The 23,314-nt window shown below is 36.9% G+C and overlaps 2 protein-coding genes across 5 annotated transcripts; both read left to right on the top strand.

The window, feature by feature from the left end:
* Positions 1-783: 783 nt before the first annotated feature.
* On the top strand, positions 784-7,035 carry LOC131323413 (uncharacterized). The gene is made up of 7 exons (XM_058355190.1): positions 784-1,041; positions 3,443-3,817; positions 4,347-4,574; positions 4,700-5,054; positions 5,272-5,396; positions 5,563-5,698; positions 6,502-7,035. The coding sequence occupies exons 2-7, from the start codon at positions 3,474-3,476 to the stop codon at positions 6,739-6,741; spliced, it is 1,428 nt and encodes a 475-aa protein (XP_058211173.1). The 5' UTR covers positions 784-1,041; positions 3,443-3,473; the 3' UTR covers positions 6,742-7,035.
* Positions 7,036-13,011: 5,976 nt separating this feature from the next.
* Positions 13,012-20,287, top strand: LOC131323411 (protein GRAVITROPIC IN THE LIGHT 1-like). 4 transcript variants are annotated; one of them, XM_058355189.1, is made up of 5 exons: positions 13,124-13,288; positions 13,440-13,487; positions 14,504-14,621; positions 18,409-18,540; positions 18,577-20,287. In XM_058355189.1, exons 4-5 carry the CDS (start codon positions 18,409-18,411, stop codon positions 20,131-20,133), a joined length of 1,689 nt encoding a protein of 562 aa, XP_058211172.1. In that variant the 5' UTR covers positions 13,124-13,288; positions 13,440-13,487; positions 14,504-14,621; the 3' UTR covers positions 20,134-20,287. The 4 variants fall into 4 exon arrangements, with proteins under 4 accessions (XP_058211169.1, XP_058211172.1, XP_058211170.1 ...); XM_058355186.1 differs by having other exon boundaries at positions 13,012-13,288; positions 18,409-20,287; XM_058355187.1 differs by having other exon boundaries at positions 13,440-13,495; positions 18,409-20,287.
* The last annotated feature ends 3,027 nt before the right edge of the window (positions 20,288-23,314 follow it).

The raw sequence follows: 23,314 nt of genomic DNA, 5'->3' as shown, positions 1-23,314 counted from the left end.
TAACTTCAACTTATTAAAAAGACATCATCATTATACCTTTCACATCAACTTTTTCCTCCATTTTTCCTACTTACCCATCATCATTACACTTTTACTCACTAACTTTTTAAAATAGAATCTACTTTTAGGGACAAAATGAAAAATTCATCAACTTTTACCTACTAACTTTACAAAATGGACACTTATTAAGGGACAGCCCAAAATGAAATACTGGATTATAAAATAGGGACGGAGGGAGTAAATTTTACAGTGACAGTGGATGAATTGGCATTTTAGTCTCGGATTCTTTTCTTGGTTTTTGGTATGAGGAGGAGAAGAGTGATAAAACTACTTCGTACGTCCCATTTTTTAAAATAAGTTGCGAGAGTTCGTGCCAAATTTAATTCACTATATCTTGAAACCTATAACATTGTAGGTGATTTTTAAATTTTTTATTTAAAAGAATGAAATGAAATAAAATCTATCAAATAAGAATTATATTTCAGGTAAAAGTGTACCACCAATTAAGAGATAAGAGTATGATTAACTTTTGAGAATAAATTCTTTATACCGCCGGTGTAAAGATTTGTTTCCTCCAAATCAATTGTATTGCGCCACGTCGTCATATTTTATTAATTGAAATCACTATTTTGACACGCGTCACAATACAATTGATTTAAAAAAAATAAATATTTACACCGGCGATGTAAAGAATTTATTCTCTTAACTTTTTATTCGATTAAGATGCGACGAGGGACGGAAAAGAGGAGGGGGAAGTTCGGAAACGAAGATCCAAGGAAAAAAAGAGAAAAAACAAAACCAAGCATCGGTTTGCCGGGTCCAAGTACTTTGAGCGTAAGGATTTGGTCAAATTTAGACAGCCACACCACACACCATTGGATTAGCTTACACACGTGTGGGGCCCAGTTCCGCCCAGATCAAACAAACTACTCCCCCACCAAAAACAGTATACATTAATCGTCAAATGGGTCTTTGATAAATCATCAATCTCCACAGATCGGGGCTCATCCAATTAGGGTTTTCGCCCATTCGATTCCCAAGGTTAGTTCCTGCAATAAAATTCGCAGCTTTTTCGATCTTTCCTACTTGGGTCTTCATTAACGTAGATCTGTTGTTTGATTTATTCCTCGTTTGTTTCCGCATAATAACCTGATTGATCCGATCGGGGTATGGAAAATCTTGCAAGACGAGTGTCTCTGTTAGTTTAGTGTTTCGGTTGGGTTTGGGGTGGTTATTTGTGCATGTACTGGATGGGTTTTCTTCAATCTTTTTCAGTGATGGAGTGTCTACGGGCAAAGTAACAGAGATTCGAGGGTTGATTTCATTCTGAGGTGGATTGTAATTTGATTTGTAGGTCGCAAATTCTGGTCTTTGAATAGATGTGAAACCGAAATATTGAATTTGAGTCTTACTGTTAATTTTATCCCTTTTATCCTTAGTGTTTTCAAAATTCAAAATTTCCCCTTTTATCCTTTACACTTTTGGGCTTATTGACTAGATTTAGAAAGTATTTCATAGAACCATTACACCACATGACCGAGCTGACAGGGAGCACTGTCTGTCCTGTGCATTGGTGCTGTGTACCCATTGTGGAGCCAATCCCAGATCCTGTTGATCGGACATTTTGTTTGTCTTGTAAAGTAGGTATTCCGAGTAAAAATTCAGGTTGATCGGACATTGGTAACTATGTGATCGATGTGCATTTACCTTACAGTTCTTTTTAAAGAATCATTTATAGCTGCTTTCTTTTCAAGACAAATGCATTCTGCAAAATTGGTATTAAGTCTGATCAATCTGAATTTCTAAGTGGATTATCTACTCGACCATCCAGATTGGTACTTAGGAAGTTACGAGGTAGTGTAGGGCCTTCTTTCTCTTCTTTGAGGTAAAAGTGTGGCGGAGGGTCCACTCTGTGTTTGGTGGCCTGAGGTGCTGATTGGTCGACTAAATGGAACTCTATACTTGTAACAACTTGGCAGGGCCAACCATGAGTGGTACGTTACACCATGACAGCTCGGTCACGTGGTGTGACGGATTCAGAAAACACTTTCTCAACTACATATGTGGATGTAAATGCTTTTTCCTTTTCTCTTTTTGGAGGGGGGCTGTGGAGAGGAGGAGCTTACCAACACATTGTTGTTTCTCTGTTGCGTATGATATGGCCTGCTGTGCTAAATAACTGTTTTCTGTTTTTGTTTTATTGAAGTTGTTATAAATTATAAATAACCTGTTTAGATAGAAAGAATTGGTAACTACTAATTGGAAAGTTTTAAGTGATGGCACATGTTGGATGGCAGAAAACAATGTTGGACTGAAAAGAAAAAGAGCATTCCATTTTCCTGCCGTCGGTGCTTTTAATGCCCATTCTATTTGAGTTTTCCTTATAGTTGAATGTGACCTAATCTCTTGGTACATATGTATGATGCCTTTTTCCTATATTGAAATACAACGGCTGGTAGTTTGGGTGCTTTTATGTGTATTACTAAGTCATAAGTCTTGCAATATCTTGCTAGGGATGGCAACGGGGCGGATCGGAGGCGGATATTGCAATATCCGAATCTGAACCTTCCACCCGCCCCCGAATCCGCCCCAAACTCCGAGCGGATATATATTTTGGTCCTCCATCCCCACTCCAACCGGGGAACGGAGATCCAAATCCAAATTTGATTCCTCCCTAAGTAATGCATTTGAAGTGATCAGCCTGCTGGGTTACGGCAGGACATTTTTCCGCCACTTCAGCCAACCCGTCATCGAAGTGGGTGGAGTCTACGGTGGGTTCCCGCCTCCCCAGATAGTCGAGAAGCGAAATACCATGGCAGAGGTGGCTGTGGGACTTCAAAAGGGTGTTCACGTCGATTTCCCTCTCGATTTCCTCCTCCTCTACGGACTTCACATGGTGGTGTTCGACCACTTCCTTGATGATCACGGCGGCGGCGGTAGTGGCGGCAATGCTTGAAATATTGTTGCGGTGTTTTGGAAATCGGACGCGGATCGGATATCTGATTCGGAGCGGATCGGATTGGAGGCAGGCTTACCTCCGAATCCGATACGATCTCCGAATTTTAAAATAAAAAAAAAATTCTGAATCCGCCCCGATATCTGAAAAATCTCTCGGGACGGATAACGGATCGGATATGGACGGATCGGTCGAGATGGCCATCCCTATGTCTTGCTTCTTTAATGCAACATCGATCATACTATTTGATGGCTTTGTGATCCGGTGGTTTCCGAGATGCAGTAGTGTTGATCATAGGATTGAGAGGATTATGGTCTGAACCACCTTTGGTCATATAGACATTTTATTTTTTCCTCAGTTTTATCTAAACAAGGACTCTCTAAAATATTAAGGTCTTGTAATCGTGACTTTTATTAGTTGATGATGTAATGTTTCACAGATGTAGTCAGTTGCTGATACCCATGTCACTACAATTTCTTGGTGCAGGTTGGAGTGATTTAGTTTCTGTAGAACGAAAATGGGTGGTGGGTTTAGGGTGCTTCACCTTGTTCGACCGTTCCTCTCATTTCTGCCTGAAGTTCAGACTGCAGACAGGAAGGTTCCATTCAGAGAGAAAGTAATATATACCGTGATCGCTCTTTTTATTTTTCTGGTATGCAGTCAGCTTCCTTTGTACGGCATACACTCTACAACAGGCGCAGATCCATTCTATTGGATGCGTGTTATTCTTGCCTCGAGTCGTGGGACTGTCATGGAACTTGGGATCACACCAATTGTGACATCTGGACTAGTGATGCAACTCTTGGCTGGATCGAAAATCATTGAAGTGGACAATAATGTGCGCGAGGATCGTGCCCTCTTGTAAGTAAACATTAGGACACTCTGCTTTCTTTAACGTCATGAACTGAAATGGATTATTCGTGTCATATTCCACCTAGATGAACTGGTTTGTTCTTGGTTTGGTCATTCTGTTACTAATGCTTTCATGTTACCTCTTTCATCTAAGCTTCAAACTTCAGACTTCGTTGTTGATGAATTTTCCCTCCATAACTTTTACCTAATAAACAAATTGTGATGGTAGTACAATGTTTGCACTTGTGTTCTTCTCAAGCTATTGTAGTGGCCGTAGTCTGGACTCTGAATAACCATTGTTTGAGCCTTCAGATTATGTTGTCCTTTGATTATTGAAGTACCAATCAACACATACTATAGACAGATTTTTCTGTGTATATCAATCTGCATTTTGAATAGGCATGCTCAAGTTTTATCGTTGCTTCAAAATGTTTGTGGTTTCTAGAAGTTGAGATGTGTTTCACTTTTTCTTTACCTGCAACATACTTGTGCGGCTTGCGCCTTCTATGATTGACTTGCTGATTATTTTCTCTGCCAGGAATGGTGCACAGAAATTATTGGGTATTCTGATAGCTGTAGGGGAGGCAGTTGCATACGTTCTCTCTGGGATGTATGGAAGTGTTGGCCAACTTGGAGTTGGAAATGCCATTCTTATTATCCTTCAACTCATCTTTGCTGGTATCATTGTGATATGTTTAGATGAACTTCTTCAAAAAGGATATGGTCTCGGATCTGGAATATCCCTTTTCATAGCAACCAACATGTGGTTAGTAGTCGCTATTTTATCTCTTTTTTGTGTGTGGCTTTACTACCATGTCAAAGGTTTGAATGATTAATACTTACCTTGTCCCACAAGAATTGTTTCTTGATAATTTTGTGACTTCTCTGTAGTGAGAACATTATCTGGAAGGCATTTAGTCCCACCACAATCAATAGTGGGCGTGGAGCTGAATTTGAAGGTGCTGTTATTGCTTTGTTCCATCTACTGATAACTCGGACGGACAAGGTTCGAGCACTCCGTGAGGCATTCTACCGGCAGAACCTTCCAAATGTAACAAACTTGCTTGCTACGGTCTTGATTTTCCTTATTGTTGTCTACTTCCAAGGGTTTCGCGTGGTGTTGCCTGTGAGGTCAAAGAATGCTCGTGGACAACAGGGTTCATATCCCATCAAGCTGTTCTACACCTCCAATATGCCCATCATTCTGCAGTCGGCACTTGTCTCCAATCTTTACTTCATTTCCCAGGTACTGTAACTTGTTACTGGTTCTATGCACGAACTGAAGTCATTTTCCCTTGCCCTAGTATTAAGATGAGAATCCAACATAAGAGAAAAGGTTTAAATCCACCCATTAGCACAAATGTCAGACTGGTTTTAAAAGTTCATGGATTAGCATAGATAGAGAAATAGTTTGCCTGTCATAGATGCAGATTCTAAGTTAATATGATTTTCTTCCTTTGCAGTTGCTTTACAGGAGATACAGTGGAAATTTCCTTGTGAACTTGTTGGGCAAATGGAAGGAATCTGAATATTCTGGGCAATCCGTCCCTGTTGGTGGTCTTGCATACTATATAACTGCACCATCAAGGTTTATAGAATCTCTCTCTCTCTCTCTCTCTCTCACACACACACACACACACACACACACCCCCACCCACCCACACACAGCCTTGTATACCTCTTTGGTGGTTTTTTTCCCCCCCAGTTAAACCAGCTCGCCTTACTGACAAACTAGTCTAATCGCTATTTTGCAGCTTGGCAGACATGGCAGCCAATCCTTTCCATGCACTATTTTATATCGTATTTATGTTGTCAGCATGTGCTCTGTTCTCGAAGACTTGGATTGAAGTATCTGGATCCTCTGCTAGGGATGTGGCTAAGCAGCTCAAGGTACGATGTAAATGGTTTTTTACTGTTTTGCTATTCTTCCACTCAGTCTTTCTATTTCATTACATACACCATATGTGAACTGATTGATTGAGCATTCATGAGAAGAAATTCTTGCATTTTCTCTCTTCTCTTTCCTCCATCTGAGTCATTCCGAGGTGATGTTCTTTAACTTAAGCGTGATTTTTCGGGGAATTGGTGAATAGAAGGGTATGATTAAGCAAGGGTAATATGATTCATGTTCATTTCTAGGTATTGGTTTGTTTCATTTGCATCATCACATCTGTATTTTAGCCTCCTGTACGAGTAGGTTTCAAGAAATCTTGTATGGTATACATTAATTTAACTTAAAAAGTTACTTTTTACTGGAATTAAGCAATAATCCTATTCAGATGTTCATGTACTGTGGTTGTATAAGCTTTTGATTACACATAATAGGCAGACTTTAGGCCCCCTTTAAATAAGTGAAAGATGACTAGATGATTTATGTCTTAGTTCCACACCGATTTTTGTCAAATACGATCTAGTTTAATCGTTTGCTAATGATTGCAAGCTCGCCCTTGCACTGTGCAGTTGACTAGTGAATTAACCTGTAATGTACTATAATAGAGACCCATTGTCTCTTGTTTCTTGTTTCCTTTTTGTATATTGTTCTCTGCCTTGGGTAATTGTTGTGCTAGCTTCTTGATTAACTATGCATGGTGGGAATTCTGATGAGGGTTATTTATCAGCTAGGCAAAAAATATGGGTTATATTCTGTCTCATCTGTGAACCTGTTGATTCTATTTGTGTTTGCTGACTTTCAGGAACAACAAATGATGATGCCTGGCCATAGGGAAACAAATTTACAGAAGGAACTGAACCGCTACATACCCACTGCAGCGGCTTTTGGGGGCATGTGTATTGGCGCACTGACTGTTTTGGCAGACTTCATGGGAGCAATTGGATCGGGGACTGGGATTCTGCTTGCTGTCACGATTATATATCAGTACTTTGAGACGTTCGAGAAGGAGAAAGCCAGTGAGCTCGGTTTCTTTGGTTTCTAAAACTTATTTGGGCTTTTTTGTGCAATGTATTATTGGTGGCGCCGATGAGCTACCCAGCAGTTTTGGTGAGCTAAGAGACGGAAGTAGATTCTCGTGTTAAGACTACAGGATTCAATTTGACACTGTTGGGTAGTTTGTGATTAAGTTTGACACTGTTAGAGAGAATGACCCTATGTAGCCCACCCCAAGTAATGGGGACAAGGACCATGTTTTTATTTTTCATTTTTTTAACGACTTCTGTGTAATGTCACTTTGCATGATTCAATGAATTTTTCTTGAAGCTTTTTATTGTCAGCTATGAAATTGAGATACTTTGAGTCTCGTCCGATGAATGAATCAACGATATACTGGAAAAACTGTTTCCTTTCTTTTGTAGTAGCCCATGATCTTGATGAGTCGCATATATAACATAGTACATCTTACTCTGCACAACAAGAGATGGGCAACTTGTTTGCAGGGAAACTAATAATCTTGCGCTATTCTCTTACTTGAGAGATGGTTTCTGTTGAATTCCAGCTCCTGGAAATCAAGGAGTTGGCTCAAAATACAGAGATTAGAGAGAGTTGAGAGGATTGCTTGGGTATAAGCTTGGGCTGGGATTGACTGTATGTTCTCCTCGGAGTACTGAAACCTGCTTCACACTATATGCAGGTAATCGTCGAATGGTGTAAAATTTGTGTCTTTGTTTTCAATCGTGGTTATTTATCGTGAGGTGTTGATGCCAAAAACGGTTTTCTGCCAAATTGAATGCTCAAGTTTGACTTGTATGCAGATGCAAAGCTCGTTCGAGATCTGCTCGTGATACGGACAAGTCAAGATCTTGGCTGCATAAGTTAGCATTCCTTCAAAATCATGAACACAATTAAAGCAGTTTGAGTTTGACTTAATTAAACCTCATTTATGCTTGAGCGACTCTGAAGGTGGTTAATTTCAAGCAAGTAATTTGGAATGAATGTGAACACTGGTTCTTCGATCAATTGGTTGAGAATATCACTTCATCAAGGTGCTTGCATTCAACAACGAGGTCCTTCCATCCCCTCGTCTCACCACAACACAGGGCTATGGCCAGTTGTATCTAAATTCATATGGATAAAGACAAAAAAAAGAGTATGAATTGCAAAAGGGGGAGTGTGAAAATCATTTCCCGTAAGTAAATTACGATATCAGATATTTGAAATTTCATTATGTAACAGCCGATTCGATACGTAACGGCCTATATTCAAAACCCTTCTATAAACCATGACATGGCTGCGTCTCTTCAACATGCATTCAATCAAGCAAACAATCATGCAATAAACATGGATGTGAAAGACAAAACAAGGAAGGAAATCCTAAACTTGTTTGATTGCTTATTGTAAACCTTAAGCTGTAAACCTTAAGCTGCTTTTAGGTCCTTGCGCTTGGCACTCAGGGAAGGATGCTCTGACAACGAGGTTCCTTCCGTCCCTTTGTCTCACCACAACACGGTTTGGGAGCACCATACTTCCAAATTGTACTAGCACTTTCTTCACCATTGGATTGAAGAACAAGAGATCTCCACCCTTGAATTCCTAAAAGCCCAACAGGTTACCACCCGGTAACACTTTTCCCTTTCTCTTTGGACAAATTATTCAGTGCTCCTGACTCTTGTTACTTCCAACCAACCATTCATGTTAGCATTGGGCTACCTAACAAACTATACATTGGCACGCACAGTTTTGCTGTGCTCTTTTTCTTTTATTTTCTTATATATTTTTTCTAATTGTAAATGTAGTCACATGCTGCACACTCTTGTTCTCTTGGGCCAATGATCATTTACATGAATTTTTGGTATTTTTTTCCCGTTGGTTTTAAGAATGGTTTGATAAATTTACATTAAATTTTTTTGAATTAATCATTTGTCTGCCTACAGAGTGGATTATTCTTATTTATCCAAAAAAATTTGTTAAATTTTAAGAATAATTCATTCATCTCGATGAGAATAATAAATAAAAGAATAAAAAACATGAGTCAACCTTAAAAAAATTGTTTGTTTTTATTGTTTTTATCTTCAGTGAATGTTTTTAAGTGTTTGGTAATACTATTAAATAAGGATGGATAGAGGATAAGATGGTAGAAGAGAAGATTATGTGATTGGGGGATATAAATTTAGTATGGATAGAGTTGGAGGTGACTATAAATTGTTCTACTACAGAGGGACTTTTGCCTTGAGAAAAATAAACATTAAGAACTACAAATAAATAGTTCAGATCATTATGTACAATCGTGGTGGATCCAGTTTTGCATCACATGAGGGTTGCATGAGAGGATCCACACTCATTAGTATCATATTGTTTCAATCCATAATAACTAATAAGTACTACCATATAAAGTGGTATGTATTGTCATAAATAATGGTAAGCGTAACCTTAAAAAATAATAAAAACATGAAAATTAAAGCTTGGTTAGATTATTGTGAAACACTTATTTTTGTTCTTCAACTTATGGTATTTGAGTAAGTTGGTAAGAGCTAATAATCACAACTAAATTTCATTTTTTTTTTTATAAAAAACTTACTTGGTTAAGTTCTTCATTTTATTGGATTTTTGAAAGTTAAGAAGTTTCTTCTTTAATATTTATTTTTTTTAGAAGAAAAGAGATGAATGGGAGCTAGAGCGGATAATTTTGAAGAGTTTAAGGTAGGTATGGATAAATCTAGTACCATTAATGCTATAATTGGTGGTAGGTAAGCAATGCAATGATCAAAACGTGTTAACTTTCTGTAGTAAATGTGGCTTCATCATATAGTCATCGTTGGCTCTCAACAAAGTAAAAAAACAATAAAAACGTGGTAAGTGTTGTGAACAAGAGTTAGCTTATGGTAAAATGTGATCAGTTTGCATGTTAAGATTGGTTTCACCATACAGTCATTTTCCCCTTATTTCATGGTAAGTATTGTTAACCACGTCGTAAGTGTTATCAACGAATATTTATTCATCATAAAAATTCAGTTTTGTGGTATCTCTAGCCTTATGCTTTGGTAAATAAGTTTTATTCTATAGTAAGTATGACATTAATGACAGGTAGGTATACATTTATGTATATCTTTATTAATGTTATATTACCTACCACATTAAATTTTATTTGGATCCATTTTATTACTTTTATGATAAATTAAATAAAAGCATTTATATTAATAAAATTACTTTTAAAAAAGGATCAAATAAATGAGATATTTCAATTTACTAGCTCACTAGTGGTTACTCCTACATTAGCCAAGTGATCAATGTTAACCTCAAAGACTGTTACTCATTCATTTGCTAAGTGATCAATGTTAACCATCAAATAACCATTTTTGAAATTTGCTAATTGTGTAACTTGAAGGATTGAAATAGATAAGTCTGTCGTTAAGCAATTAAATAAATTAGTCATCTTACTTTAGCCAATTATATTAATTTTCACTAATCACTATCAATCAACATCATTGTTAACTACCATATCTGCCAAATATGATCTTAATCGATTCAAATCGTTTGATCAATTGGCTGAACATATAACTAGATCAATCAATTACAAATGAATCAATCTTCGTTGATTGATTGCTGCCAAGTATATTAGTATCAACATTATTAGTTGTTAGATTTGCAAAATATATCATTTTGATCACTATAAACTATATTAATGAAATTGAATAGCCTAATTTCATTAAACACTACCATAAATTTAATTAAGAATCCTACAAAATTATTCAATAGCTATTAAACAAAAATATATTTATTGTTCAGTTTTGTTGTAACAATCAACTTGTAGCGTTATTTTATAATATATATTCATTAAATTTGTAAGCTATCAAATTATTAAATAAATATCTTATTTTTTCCATAATATTTAAAACTAAGTTACTTAAATATATCTATAATAAATGACTATTTGAAAATTAATTAATTAAATACATTTATAATGTCATTTGGAAATTATGAAAAATAATTTTCAAATTTTTTTTAGATAATTCTTCTAATTATATTTTCATAACAAATTAAAATTTTAAACTAAATTTATAAATGAACACCATTTTTTAGATAATTCTTCTAATATATAAATCCCTAAAATCTCCAAATTTTCCCGCCAAAAAAAAAAGTTACTATTTTTTTTTTTTAACTTCATGGTAACTTGTTACCTGACCAACCGGTTGTAGTAAGTATGCCTGTTTGTATGGTAAGTTTTACTTTATACAATGGTAAGTGTTGTCTTACCAATAGTAAGTATTTCCTGTTTCTGTGGTAAGTAATCTTCCGTTTTTTTGGTCAAAACCACCTGATTTTTACCAAAACCTCTCTACTTTTAAATTTTGGTTTTCATCTAACGGCTGTGATTTATCTATTTTCAATCCAAAGGCTATAATTCATTGGGAGTATGGTGCTCCCATACCACTTAGGAGCACCACAGAAGTTTTGATAAGCCACAACACAGGGCTATGGCCAGTTGTATTTAACTGTGTCATGCCACTATCGAATCTCCTCGGATAGAGAGAGACAGCCTTCTTGACATCTACCGGATTGAGGGGAGGCTTTTCTCGAAGCGACTCTAACCCTTCCTCTTGCAGTGAGTTCCGCTTCCTCATTCCATGATTCACAGCTCATCCTGCCTGCCCTTCTCATGAGCGCTTAATCGGTTAAACAAATGACTGTCTGTTGGATGTTAATGAACACTCCCTATTTTACAATCCATTCTTTTTTTAATACATTTTTTCACATATCCAAGGGTGATATTGTAAATTCATGTGAAGAAAAACCAAAAAAAAAAAGGAGTGTGGATTACAAAGAGGGAAGCGTGAAAATCATTTTCGATAAGTAAATTACGGTATTAGAGATCTGAAATTTCATTACGTAACGGCCGATTCGATACCTGACGACTTGTATCTAAAACCCTGCTATAAACCATGACATGGCTGTGTCTCTTCAATGCGCATTCAATCAAGCAAACAATCATGCAATAAACATGGATGTGAAAAGACGAAACAAGAAAGGAAATCCTACACTTGTTCGATTGCGTGTTCTAAACCATAACCTACTTTTAAGGTTTAATCTTAATTGTGACCCAAATTGATGTGAAAGGCTGATTAAGCCTTTTCTAACCACAACCTGACAACCACATACCCTTTCTCTTATGGCTTTTAAATTTGCTTAACCAAACTATTCATGAATCCAAGATTATGCCCACTAAATCTCTCCTTGTCGCATGGTTCTAATTGGTTTGATTAAGACTGATTACCTAAAAATCTTAAGTCCTAAAAAAATGCTTAATCACCCTTCACACGTGTACCATGGTATTATACTATTTGACTCTTAAGTTGGCAAGTACTTAATTTTTTTTTATCTATGAATTAATCTTGCTTCAAAGGGAACTTTATATTTAGTTTGTTTTTCCTTTATTGGTCGCCAAGGGAAGATTTGGTTTCATAAAACTCCTTTGATTAGTATAATCTTGCTCTGAATTATGTGAGTCCTTGTGTAATCTTGCACTGAATTATGTGAATAAATTATAGTAAAGCAATATTCTTGGTTTTTTTCACCCGTTTACTTATCAACTATATTTTTCTTTTACTTTGTCAATCCAAAAAAAAAAAAAAGGTTTTCTTTCATGTGAATAGAAAAAATTTAACATATTGATCCATAAGCTGGTTAAAAAATATTTTCAAAAATTATGGGTCGTTATGCTTCTCGTAAGTCCATATCTACAATGACTTACATCTACAAATTGGGCCGTAAGGGAGGCCGACAGGCCGTGCCCTTACTACGAGTCTCATTTCGATGACTAGATTTGCGGATTTCGTAAGTCACCTAAGATATATCTCGTAAGTCCACAACCAATACTTCTCGTAAGTCCACAACCAATGTTTTCCATGTGTTTTTCGTAAGTTACTTATTGATTTACGCGTGCGTGAATGATACCGCAAGCATAAAAATGACTTTCAATAATATCTCAAACTATTAAAATTCGCAAAAATAATGATTAAAAACGAGAGCATAGAACAATGACTGAAAATCGAGAACAAAAGATCATACTAATGAATTATTTGACCCATCTTACCTAGTATAAATATGGTGTGAGCCTCCGTTCTTTCATCTCATCGCATTTTCGCTTCCAATTAATAAAAAAAAATTTTGCCATATCTCTGGTGTGAATAGATACATCAAGGTTACAACCACACCCAAAACACACACTCAAATTCTTTTGCCGTATCTTAATTGACCAAACTAGCCTTCCTAAACATTCAAATGTCCCAACCGTTACAGTCGACGTTCCAATCCATCACCCGTAGCAAAGATAGAGACTCGGGGGCACGATTGACCTATCGTGTTTTTTAATTCCCAACGCCTCGCCTTTTCAAATCAAAGAAAACAACCCCCCAAGGCCTTCGCTGTCTAAATATTTTCCCAAATCCTGGTTGTTTTCTCTCTCTCTCTCTCTCTCTCTCTCTCTCTCTCCACATAAGCTCCTATCTTCTTCCAAACACGCTTCAATTTCTGCTTCAAATGCTCTATTCACCAACTTATTGCCTCTAGAATCAGCCATTGACAACCGTTAGGTCGGTCAAATTTCTCCCAACTTCACAAAAGCTGCATTTTTTTTTCCCAATTTACTTCTTCGTCTGGTTCCATCTTCGGACATGTAGGTTATGAATTTTACGTTTTTACGGTGATTCTAATTAAAAATGCTTGGTTTTCTCTGTTTGGCAGCTTTTCAGGCAGTCATTCAATTCGAGTTAGAACTGGTTTCTTCAAGAGGTAAGTTCGTTCAGCCAAACAGAGCAAAATTCTCTCTCCTTTTCAATTTCATTTGTTCATTTCATCTAGAATCAGGTACATGTATATATCGGTTGATATGTATGTACGTGTAGAGTACAGATCATATATATGAAGCTCTGTTTCGCTGGCTTCTTAAGCTTAGCCGAACAGAGCACGGAATTCTCGAGCCTCCGGTCCGCTAAGGTTTCTTATTTCTTGTTTTACGAGAAAAATTATTTTATCACGATATATCATTTTTAATTTATTTTTATTTTAGTTGGTAGAACACATCTTAAATTTCATCGTTTGTAATGAAATTTGATCTTGGAAAGTAGAAAAGCGGACAGAAGAAAACAAATTTTTTTTTTTGAAAAGAGTATTTTTTAAGAAATAAAAATGCAAGGCTGACTCAAACTCACGTTCACACCATAAATGAGGTGTTTGCTTTATAGTACTAGTAATAGATTCACATATTTGTATATGTGTACACATTTATTTTCTATAACTAAGCGTGTATGATCTAGTTTACGTACATCTTTAACTAATTTTTAAAACCAATCACATAGTCTGCGGTGGTAAGGCTCAATTAAAATCGAAGCAAATTTTATTCATTTGCAAACATTCAAACATATTTTCATATGCATAAGGTTCTATTTTGTCGAGATTCTTATTTTTTTGTCTCACAAGACGTGTCATTTTTTTCATAATAAATCACTTTTAGTTCAAAAAATAAGTAACTATTGAAAATTTTACATGAAGCTTTGTACTTATTCAAAAAATAAGTTATCTCACAATAAGTACTCCGTAGTACTGTATTTATTTTCTTCCGTGGAACGGGGCCTAAGCGTCTGTATAATGTATATGAAAATTGACTTTTGACGCTCCACTTTGTATAACTTCACGTTAAAAATGAAGCGCGTATATACAAAAATAGAGTGTCAAAATAAGCATCCACCGTACATACATGCCTAGGGAATTTACATGAAACTTTGTTTTCCTTGTTTTCTGGTTGGCAGAGTTGGGGGAGGGGTCGCCATTGGAGGTTGTTAACGGTGCTCTGTTTTTCCCTTGAGATTCACGTCGCGATGAGCAGAGGCTGAGATTCCCTCGCAGTTTCTCGGGGATTCTTTCGAGGTAGGTCCCAATTTATCGCTCTTTCATTCAAAAAATCGACCGTTTTTATATTCGTTCAAAGTTTACTAGTACATCGCCCGCTACGACCGTCCGATTAACGATGCGTTTGTCTCCTGGGAGAGCGTCGATTCCCTGTGGACCACCCCGCACCAGAGTTCTCAGGTCTTTTGTCCCTCTTTCTGGGGTGGGCTCCACATCGGATGGTGAGCTCTCGTGCCCGTTGGATTCTAGCCAATTGTGGCTAGAATCCCAATGAGTACCCATCCAACGGTCGTGATAAATGTGGGTACAGTGACGCGATGAACAAGGCCGTGTTTTTGTGAACTTAACTTAAATGAGTTTTGTTCTTATTTAAATATTTTTCGTATTTGTTAATTTTACGTTAAATTTTTAAGAGTTATTGATTCGTCTTATCGAAAAAGTAAAAAAAAATTTACTTTACATCTTATGTTAAAAAAATAGTTATTTCTCAAAATATTTAGGTAAAAGTAAAAAAAATTTACTTTTTTTGATTTCTCTCGTCGAGACGAATCAATAACTCACAAAAATTTCGCGCAAAACTAATAAATGCGAAAAAAATTCAAATAAGAACAAACTTCCAGATTTAAGTTAAGTTCAAAAGTCCAAGCAGAGTAATTATTCAATAGTCCAGAAATATCGCTGCGTGGTGTTCCGGATCACTTTACAACCATATGTTTTTTTGAGATCCATGCACTTGGTGGTAGACCTCACAAAACACGTGATTATAAAGTGGTTCAGAGTACCATATGACGGTGGGTGGTCCAATTCAAATTCGTATGCATCCCAACGTGTTCTTTCTGTTTTTAAGACTATTTTGCTTTGGACAAATGCCACCCGTGTGGACCACTACGTTGTCAAATCCATAATTCTAAGGCTACGCGGGGCAAAAAAGGATTTGGATTTTTGTCGCTGGATTAAAGATACTCCTATTTACGGCAAACGTGCCGACCTGATACTTCGAAGCACTTATATCCGGTGCTTTCTATTCCATTGGCAGACGGCCCGTTAGTACTGTTATAAGCGGTAAAACTTTATCTTCGATTTCAATATAGGTGTAAACCGTGTCATCCATGTGGACGACAATGTAAGACTTTTTGGAGCGTTGAGGACAATACTTTTTCTTTGACAACTTCGACTGTCCGAGCTTGTTTGCGCGTAACCGGCAAACGTGCATACAGTGACGAAATAGGGTCGACTAAATCAAGAAAAAGAATCAAGTGGGCATCACCCAGACGATTCGTTCTGTCCCAACCATAAGATAGTTTATGTGCAAAATTTTGCTTATGTACATTGAGAAAGTTTTCAGTTTCAATTTCAAATTTATTTTCTATCTCCTGGGCTTTTAAATATGGGATCCATCAAATAATAGAGCTAATTGCCGGTTTGACTTAGTATTTCTTTTTCATTTTGTAGTAGTGCCGGCTAATCATGTTGGTTATTCTTTGTCTAGAATTAATTCATTTGAGAAATATGGGAAAGAATAATACTATTGCCAATTACCTGTTCATGTTTATTCTTATTCCTATTTTGTCCTCTTATTTATGGCTTGTAGTTGTCACCGTCTAGTTCCATGATTGTGATTAGTCTACTTTAGCGTACGGGGAAAGTCCGTAGAGGTATCAAAATTGGGAGGGATATATGACTTTTTAGGGGTGTAACGCGTCTCTTTTGATCTTTTGAGATAAGAATTATCATTCTATTAGAGCCGTTCATTTTTAGAGTTTTTTTGAGCATTCCTTTTGTGCAACAAATAAGGTTAGTCAAGTATTCATGATCACAGGATCGATATAAATTTGTCCGACAGATCTAAATGATACTAACCGTTCGTTATTTTTAAAATGCATGTTGTCCAATCGTTTAGATATCGGTATCAGATGATAAGTTCACTTATTTGCCCAATTAAAGTACTTGACGAATTCTATAAATTTGAACGATTCAATATGATGAGTAATAAAATCTAAAAGAGTTCTATCGAGGTGGACTCCAATTTCGTTGTGCGTTAGTTTGCTACACGAACCCCTAGTAACATGCATCCATCTCTTCTTGGTTCTTAATATATTCTTATTAGGGAAATGATTTTGTCACTCTTTTTTTTGTTAATGGCACTCCCCTGTACACTTGCAGGGGAGTGACGTTAACAAAAAAGGGAGTGACAAAATCAGCAATCTCTTATTATTATTATTATGTGGTCAAACCTTCCCACTTATAGTTGAATGCATAGGGAAAATAGATTCCCAATGCCAATGAAGACCATAACAAAACAATAATGTTGGTTTATGGTTTACATACCTTTTTTTTCTGGGCTTTGGATGAGTTCTAGAAAATATTATGTTACCATAGTTTCTTGATTCTATTAGTTTTTGTTTCATGTTTTGTCTAGGCCATTATTCGTGTTTCCTATTTAGTCTAAGTTTTTATGTTCCACATATTTTTCTAATTTGTTTAGGGTTCTTGGTGGTCAAGTATTGTAGATTACTGTATAAAGGCGTGTTAGGGTAATGTATTAGACACAATTAATGATGGATACTCTCGCTTTTCTTCACAGTACCATAGACGAGTGAGAGCTTCATGGTTGAGTATTAGTATCTAATTTGTTAAGTACATTTTGGATAATTTATTACTAGGAGTACTTTTTATAGTTGAGGTATTAGTATCTCGTGTTAGTTACAAATAATTGCATACGCTACGAACAAAATTATTACGACTCATTTCAGCTAATTACGAAAATATCTTATACTCCCTTCGTCCCTAAGTAATAGTCCAGTATTTAATTTTAGGTTGCCTCTTAATAAATGTCCATTTTGAAAAGTTAATTAGTAAAAGCGTGTACAATTATTATTTTGTCCTTTTGAAAAAATTAATGGGTAAATAGTTAATGGGAAAAAGTAGAGGATAATTTTGAAAAGTGAATATAAAAGGTCCAATAATGAAATCCCCTTAAAAGTTAAAATTACGAAATTGGACATTTAAAAATAGACGGAGCCACGGAGGAAGTACGTACTAATTAATGAGATGATTTTCTGACTGAGTTTTCATGAGTTTGATACTTGGCTGGCGTATTGTATTTCTTTATTTGAGAAAAAAACAACATTGCGAGGTAATTTCCGGGATGGCACCATTAACTTCTGTAGCTCCCACTAGTCGTGTGTTCCTCTAGTTAGACATTTCTCCACCCAGAAACTATAGTAAAATATATAATCATGCAGCACTGCGTCATTCCAACCTAGGCAAGTCTTTTTTTTTTTTTGTGGTCCGGGCCAGCTTGCGCGCACTTCGGCCAAATCTCTACCACCCCTTCCACAGCCGTTTCATACACTTATGCGTCTTACGTGTGGAGGTGATGTGACCCAAAGACGAGTTGATAAGTGTTAATGACAATGACATTTTAAAGTAATTCTATTTGATTTCATACGTAGGCTACTCTTGGGCCTGTCTCATATGAATATATTTCATATTCGTAAGCTTTGTCATCTTTGATAGCTCTGTTCTTTTCCTCCCCTTTTCTTTTAGCTTAAAATCCGCCTTTTGCACATCCGGTGGAAAGCAAAATGGAAATTTTCAGAGGCAAAAACTAAAGGAAATCCAATTCCACATACCCAATAATTGCCTCTATCAAAAGCTTGTTCCACTTTTGTACGAAAAACATTCATCATTGTTACCATCATAGCACTGCCCTTATTGCTTATCTGGAATCACTCAAGAACTACAATCAATCTCCTCCTATCATCGTCATCATCATCGTTTTGATTCTGGGTTTTTGTCTCAGATGGATGCGGTTGATCGGCGGGCTGTGACTCCAAATAAAAGTCTATTGGCGCGCACTTTCGCAAAGGTTTTGAACGTTCGAGCTGCGACCGGTGTTGCCCCGGATGATGGAGCTCAGAAAACTAAGACTCAGGCCCCGGATGATGGAGCTCAGAAGACTAAAACTCAGGAGACGGTCAAGCACGATAGCATGAGCAATAGGCGTCAGTCCTTTGGCAACGATGAAAAGCTCAGGCATAAAAGTAGCGAAAGGCGTCAGTCCTTTGGCTTTGGCAACGATGAAAAGCTCAGGCATAAAAGTAGCGAAAGGCGTCAGTCCTTTGGCTTTGGCAACGATGAAAAGCTCCGGCATAGAAGTAGCGAAAGGCGTCAGTCCTTTGGCAATGACGATGAAAAGCTCCGGCATAAAAGTAGCGATATGCGTCAGTCCTTTGGCGATAACAATGAAAAGCCGCGGCATAAAAGTAGCGATAGGTGTCAGTCCTTTGGCGATAACGATGAAAAGCTCCAGCATAAAATAGGCAACAGGCATCAGTCCTTTGACAACGTCGATGAGAAGCTCCAGCATAAATTAGCCACGGAAGCATTTCTTGCGAAACTATTCGCTAGTGTTTCGACCTTGAAAGCAGCATATGCCCAAATGCAGTTTGCTGAGTCTCCTTACGACGGTGAAGCCATTCAAGCGGCCGATCAGATTGTGGTTTCGGAATTGAAGAACTTATCTGGATTTAAGCAGAGTTATGTAAAGAAACAATTTTATGAGTCTTCTCCAGAAAAAGTTCAGGTATTGGCTGAACTCCAGGAGCAGAAGAGTCTTTTGAAGACATATGAAATCATGGGGAAGAAGTTGGATTCTCAGCTTAGGTTCAAGAACTCAGAGATCATTTTCCTTAAAGAGAAATTGGAGGAAACCAAAAAGGAGAACAGGTTGATTGAGAGGAGATTGAATGCAAGTGGGTTGTTATCAAATCCTGACAATCTCCAATTCTCTGGTCTAAATCCCAACCATTTCATCTCTGCCGTTCGCCAGACGGTGAAATCTGTTCGACAATTCGCTAGGTTAATGATCAACGAGATGGAACTGACCGGGTGGGATTTGGATTCCGCGGCCAGAGCAATCGAACCGGATGTCGTCTACTGGGATGAAAGCCACAAGTGTTTCGCTATCGAAGCCTTTGTTTGCCGGGAAATGTTCGATGGGTTCAATTTCCCTCACTTTATACCTCCAAACAAGTGGGAGCAGCCGAAGAAGCAACACCGGCTCTTCTTCGATAGATTCACACAACTGAAAGCTTTCAAGACAAGGGAATATCTAGTCAAGAACCCGAAATCGAAATTCGCAACATTCTGCTCCGCCAAGTTCTTTCGCGTCGTTCATCCCAAGATGGAGTCGTCTCTTTTCGGCAACACAAACCACACAAATGTTCTAAGAACCGGCGAATTCCCAGATACTAGTTTCTTTTACGCGTTTTCGGACATGGCGAAGAGGGTCTGGCTGCTGCATTGCCTGGCCTTTTCGTTCGAGCCCGAAGCCTCGATCTTTGAGGTGAAAAAGAGGTGCCGGTTTTCGGAGGTTTACATGGAAAGTGTTTGCGAGGAAGCGTTCTTGTCATCCGATGGCAAAACCAAAACCGAAACCAAAACCGGACCGGTAGTGGCATTCACCGTGGTTCCGGGGTTCAGGATAGGCAAAACTGTAATTCAATGTCAGGTATACCTCTCCTGATCTTCAACTATGTAATTAGATATATAATAATCTTCCATCGGACGGTGAGAAATCGTTGTCGATGCCGGGGTCTGTTCCCTATACTGTATAATAGTATAGTTTTAGTTAATTAATAGAAGAAAGACAGGTCCATCCTTAGGGGGTGTTTGGATCCTACCTTTTTGCATTTTCCATTCCTAATTTTTTCAGTTTTTAGTGCTTGGCTCCCTACCCACAAAATGCATTCTCAGAAAATACATTAACAAATTTTGATGATAGAGGCCAAAAGCTAGAAGTAGGGGGATTTTTTCCATTTTACTAGTTAACAAAAAGACCTAAAGGATGTATTCTGTATATATCTCCCAAACACTAATCATATTGCAAAATATTTTTTGCACATATTTTTCAAACACTCTTTCATATTCAAAATACACTCTGACCAATATTCAAAACGCAGAAAATTCAATACCCAAAATACAGAAAGCTAAAAAGTAGGGTAATCAAAACATCCCCTAATTCGTTATATATTGTCACCTGGGTTTTCTGGCTCTTTTGTTTTTTGTTGGCCCTTTTTTCAAAAGGAATGCGCGTGGACCATCATTTCATGGGAACAACCACTGAGAAATTTCTATTTTTTTAGTATTTCTTGTAGCAGTCACCCAAGTTTTGTGAATATCAGGAAAGTGATAGAGGGACTATTTTACTTTATCAGGAGTATGGATTTAGTCCTTGAGGATCAAAAAGAAAACAAAAAACTATGTTAGTCGTTTGTATAAAAGTATTCCATCTTTTCGTATTATGTGCAACTTTTGTTCAATTTGCTTTGTTTACGGGTAATTATTAAGCATTCCGGGGTACCATACCACGTAGGCAAACGCGTTGTACTCCTAACTATTTACGCGGTTAGAAATTGACCGATAGAGACATTATCAATCACTTTTTTAAGGTGGTTAGGAGACATTGGGTGATCGATATTATGTGATTGCAATCTTTTATTTATACAAAGTATCATATGACAATACCGCATGATATTTCCAGAAGTTTCCAAAAGTCGGACTGTGTTTACCGGTCTCTTTAGAGGGGTGTGAAATCTCCATAATATAGACAACAAGGGTTTTTCATGCCCTTCCAAGATAATTTACTTTATTAGTAGGGTAAGTTGTAGCCTGAAGTGCAGGTTCAAATCACGGAGAATTTAGGCTAACAGTCTTTCCTCAATAGGGTTTAAAAAGTCAATCTACCAAATGTTATTCCCTCAGATCCGCTTAATCCTCTCTCATTGTAGGTAGAAGAATTTTTGGCATTAGTTAGCAGGTACAAGTTTTTTAGGTCATCTTTTGCTTAATTATACGACAGTTTGTCTACCACACATTCCTCGAATCCTCCTCATTGATGATTGAGAATGAATAATAATATCACAGGCCCTTCTGCCATTTCTTTTTGAACGAGGGGAAAAGAGTAATTAATTTCATATATCAACTCACCTAGCCAATTGCTGACTAGAGAGAGGTATAATGGATACTTGATCGCTATTACTTTTTTAATTTGGTAGACTGTTCGGTATGAATTTTGAGAGAGATTTTCAAAAGTAATAAATAAAGAGAGATAGATAAAGAAAATTTATTAAAAATCGTGACCGGAGATTTTAGAAACCCTTAAAGGAACAAAGCCATGTGAATATGTGATCTAATTAGGGGTCTTATCAAAGGACTCAACATTTAATTAGGGGTCTCATCAAAGGACTCATTATTGATACGTCACATGTTATGTTAAACATAATTCATCATCACCGTACAAATATTCGGATTGATACACGACTCGACAGCACTCATGGGAAAGTTGTGGGCATTAAAGATTGTGGGAAATGTATCCTTTTCGAGGAGAGAGGTATGTGGTCACTTGGGGGCTCCATGATTAGCCAAGGAAATGAATGCTGTGTGTTTAGATGAGTTTTTTAGAAATTTTTAAATTTTTTTTTGAGGTTATAAATGGAGAGATAAATGAAAATTAGGGGTGGCAAATTGAACTCAGATTTATTAACAAACTCAGACCCATCAACTAGAAAATAGATCCAACCCAACCCATTTATTAGTTGGGTAAAAATGGGTTCAAACCCAGCTTACCCATTATTAGTTGGGTCATAATTGGGCATCAATTGAGTCAACTTAAATGACCCAATGGACAATGAAAGTAACCCACCAAATTCCATCTCTTAATTTGTCTCTTTTGCAATTGGGAAGTGGAAGAGTACGGCCCACCACCTCTCTCTCTCTCTCTCTCTCTCTCTCTCTCTCTCTCTCTCTCTCTCTCTCTCTCTCTCTCTCTCTCTCTCTCTCTCTCTCTCTCTCTCTCTCTCTCTCTCTCTCTCTCTCTCAGGAGCATGGCCTTCTCTTTCTTTTATTCAATTGTTTTGTGCTAAATCACACGCGTCCAAAAAAAATTTGAATGGTCTGAATTAAAAATCAATTGTGACCGGTAACAATTATTTTGACCAGTCAAAATTGAAAACACATCTCATCCATTAATTGCGCGAATGGACCCGTGAAATTGTGCTCCGCCGTGAATAAATTTCTCTCATGGTAGTCCCGCAAAGGGTTTGGATTAAAAAATTGACTTATTTTTTTTGTCCTTATTCAATTTTTTTTTGCATTTTTTTTATTTTGTGTCATATTTTTGTAACTTATTAATTTGTTTTGATGAGAGAAATCGAAAAAGTAAAAAAATTTGATCGAAACTTATAATTTTTTGAATAAAGATAAAAAAAAATCAATAAGACAAAAAAATTACTTATTCTCGTCTTTTTAAAAAAATTTATGAGTTTCGATCATAATTTTTTTTTACTTTTCTAATTTTTCGATCTTAATTTTTAGTATATATGTAATTAGGTTAATGAGCGGGTCGGATTTGTTTTAAAATAAATGAGTCAGGATGGGTATGGGTAATTAGACTCATAGTTAATGGGTCTAAATGGGTCAATGACCCATTAAAGACCCAACCCACTAACAACTTATCCAATTTGACCCAAACTCGCCCGTTTGCCACCCCTAATAAGAATAATGATCGGAAGTAGATATAATGATTGATGAGAGATAGAAAGAGAAATAAGAATAATGATCGGAGATAGATATAAGTAATAATTAGAAGTGGAGATAATGAGTGTTTTTTGAGTTTGATATATATTTTTTTTAAAAACAATTCAAAC

Source organism: Rhododendron vialii, chromosome 4a (genome assembly GCF_030253575.1).
Source record: "Rhododendron vialii isolate Sample 1 chromosome 4a, ASM3025357v1".
In the NCBI taxonomy this organism is placed as follows: domain Eukaryota; kingdom Viridiplantae; phylum Streptophyta; class Magnoliopsida; order Ericales; family Ericaceae; genus Rhododendron; species Rhododendron vialii.
Note: the sequence above shows the minus strand (reverse complement) of the source record. Positions and strands in the feature narration are given on the sequence as shown.

What these genes read in the sequence shown, in the direction of transcription:
- LOC131323413 (XM_058355190.1), top strand. Translation starts at nt 3,474, where the DNA reads ATGGGTGGTGGGTTTAGGGTGCTTCACCTTGTTCGACCGTTCCTCTCA. An exon ending in TTCATAGCAACCAACATGTG is followed by an intron (nt 4,575 to 4,699) that starts GTTAGTAGTCGC and finishes ACTTCTCTGTAG; the next exon opens with TGAGAACATTATCTGGAAGG. An exon ending in ATCTTTACTTCATTTCCCAG is followed by an intron (nt 5,055 to 5,271) that starts GTACTGTAACTT and finishes CTTCCTTTGCAG; the next exon opens with TTGCTTTACAGGAGATACAG.
- LOC131323411 (XM_058355186.1), top strand. Translation starts at nt 18,409, where the DNA reads ATGGATGCGGTTGATCGGCGGGCTGTGACTCCAAATAAAAGTCTATTG.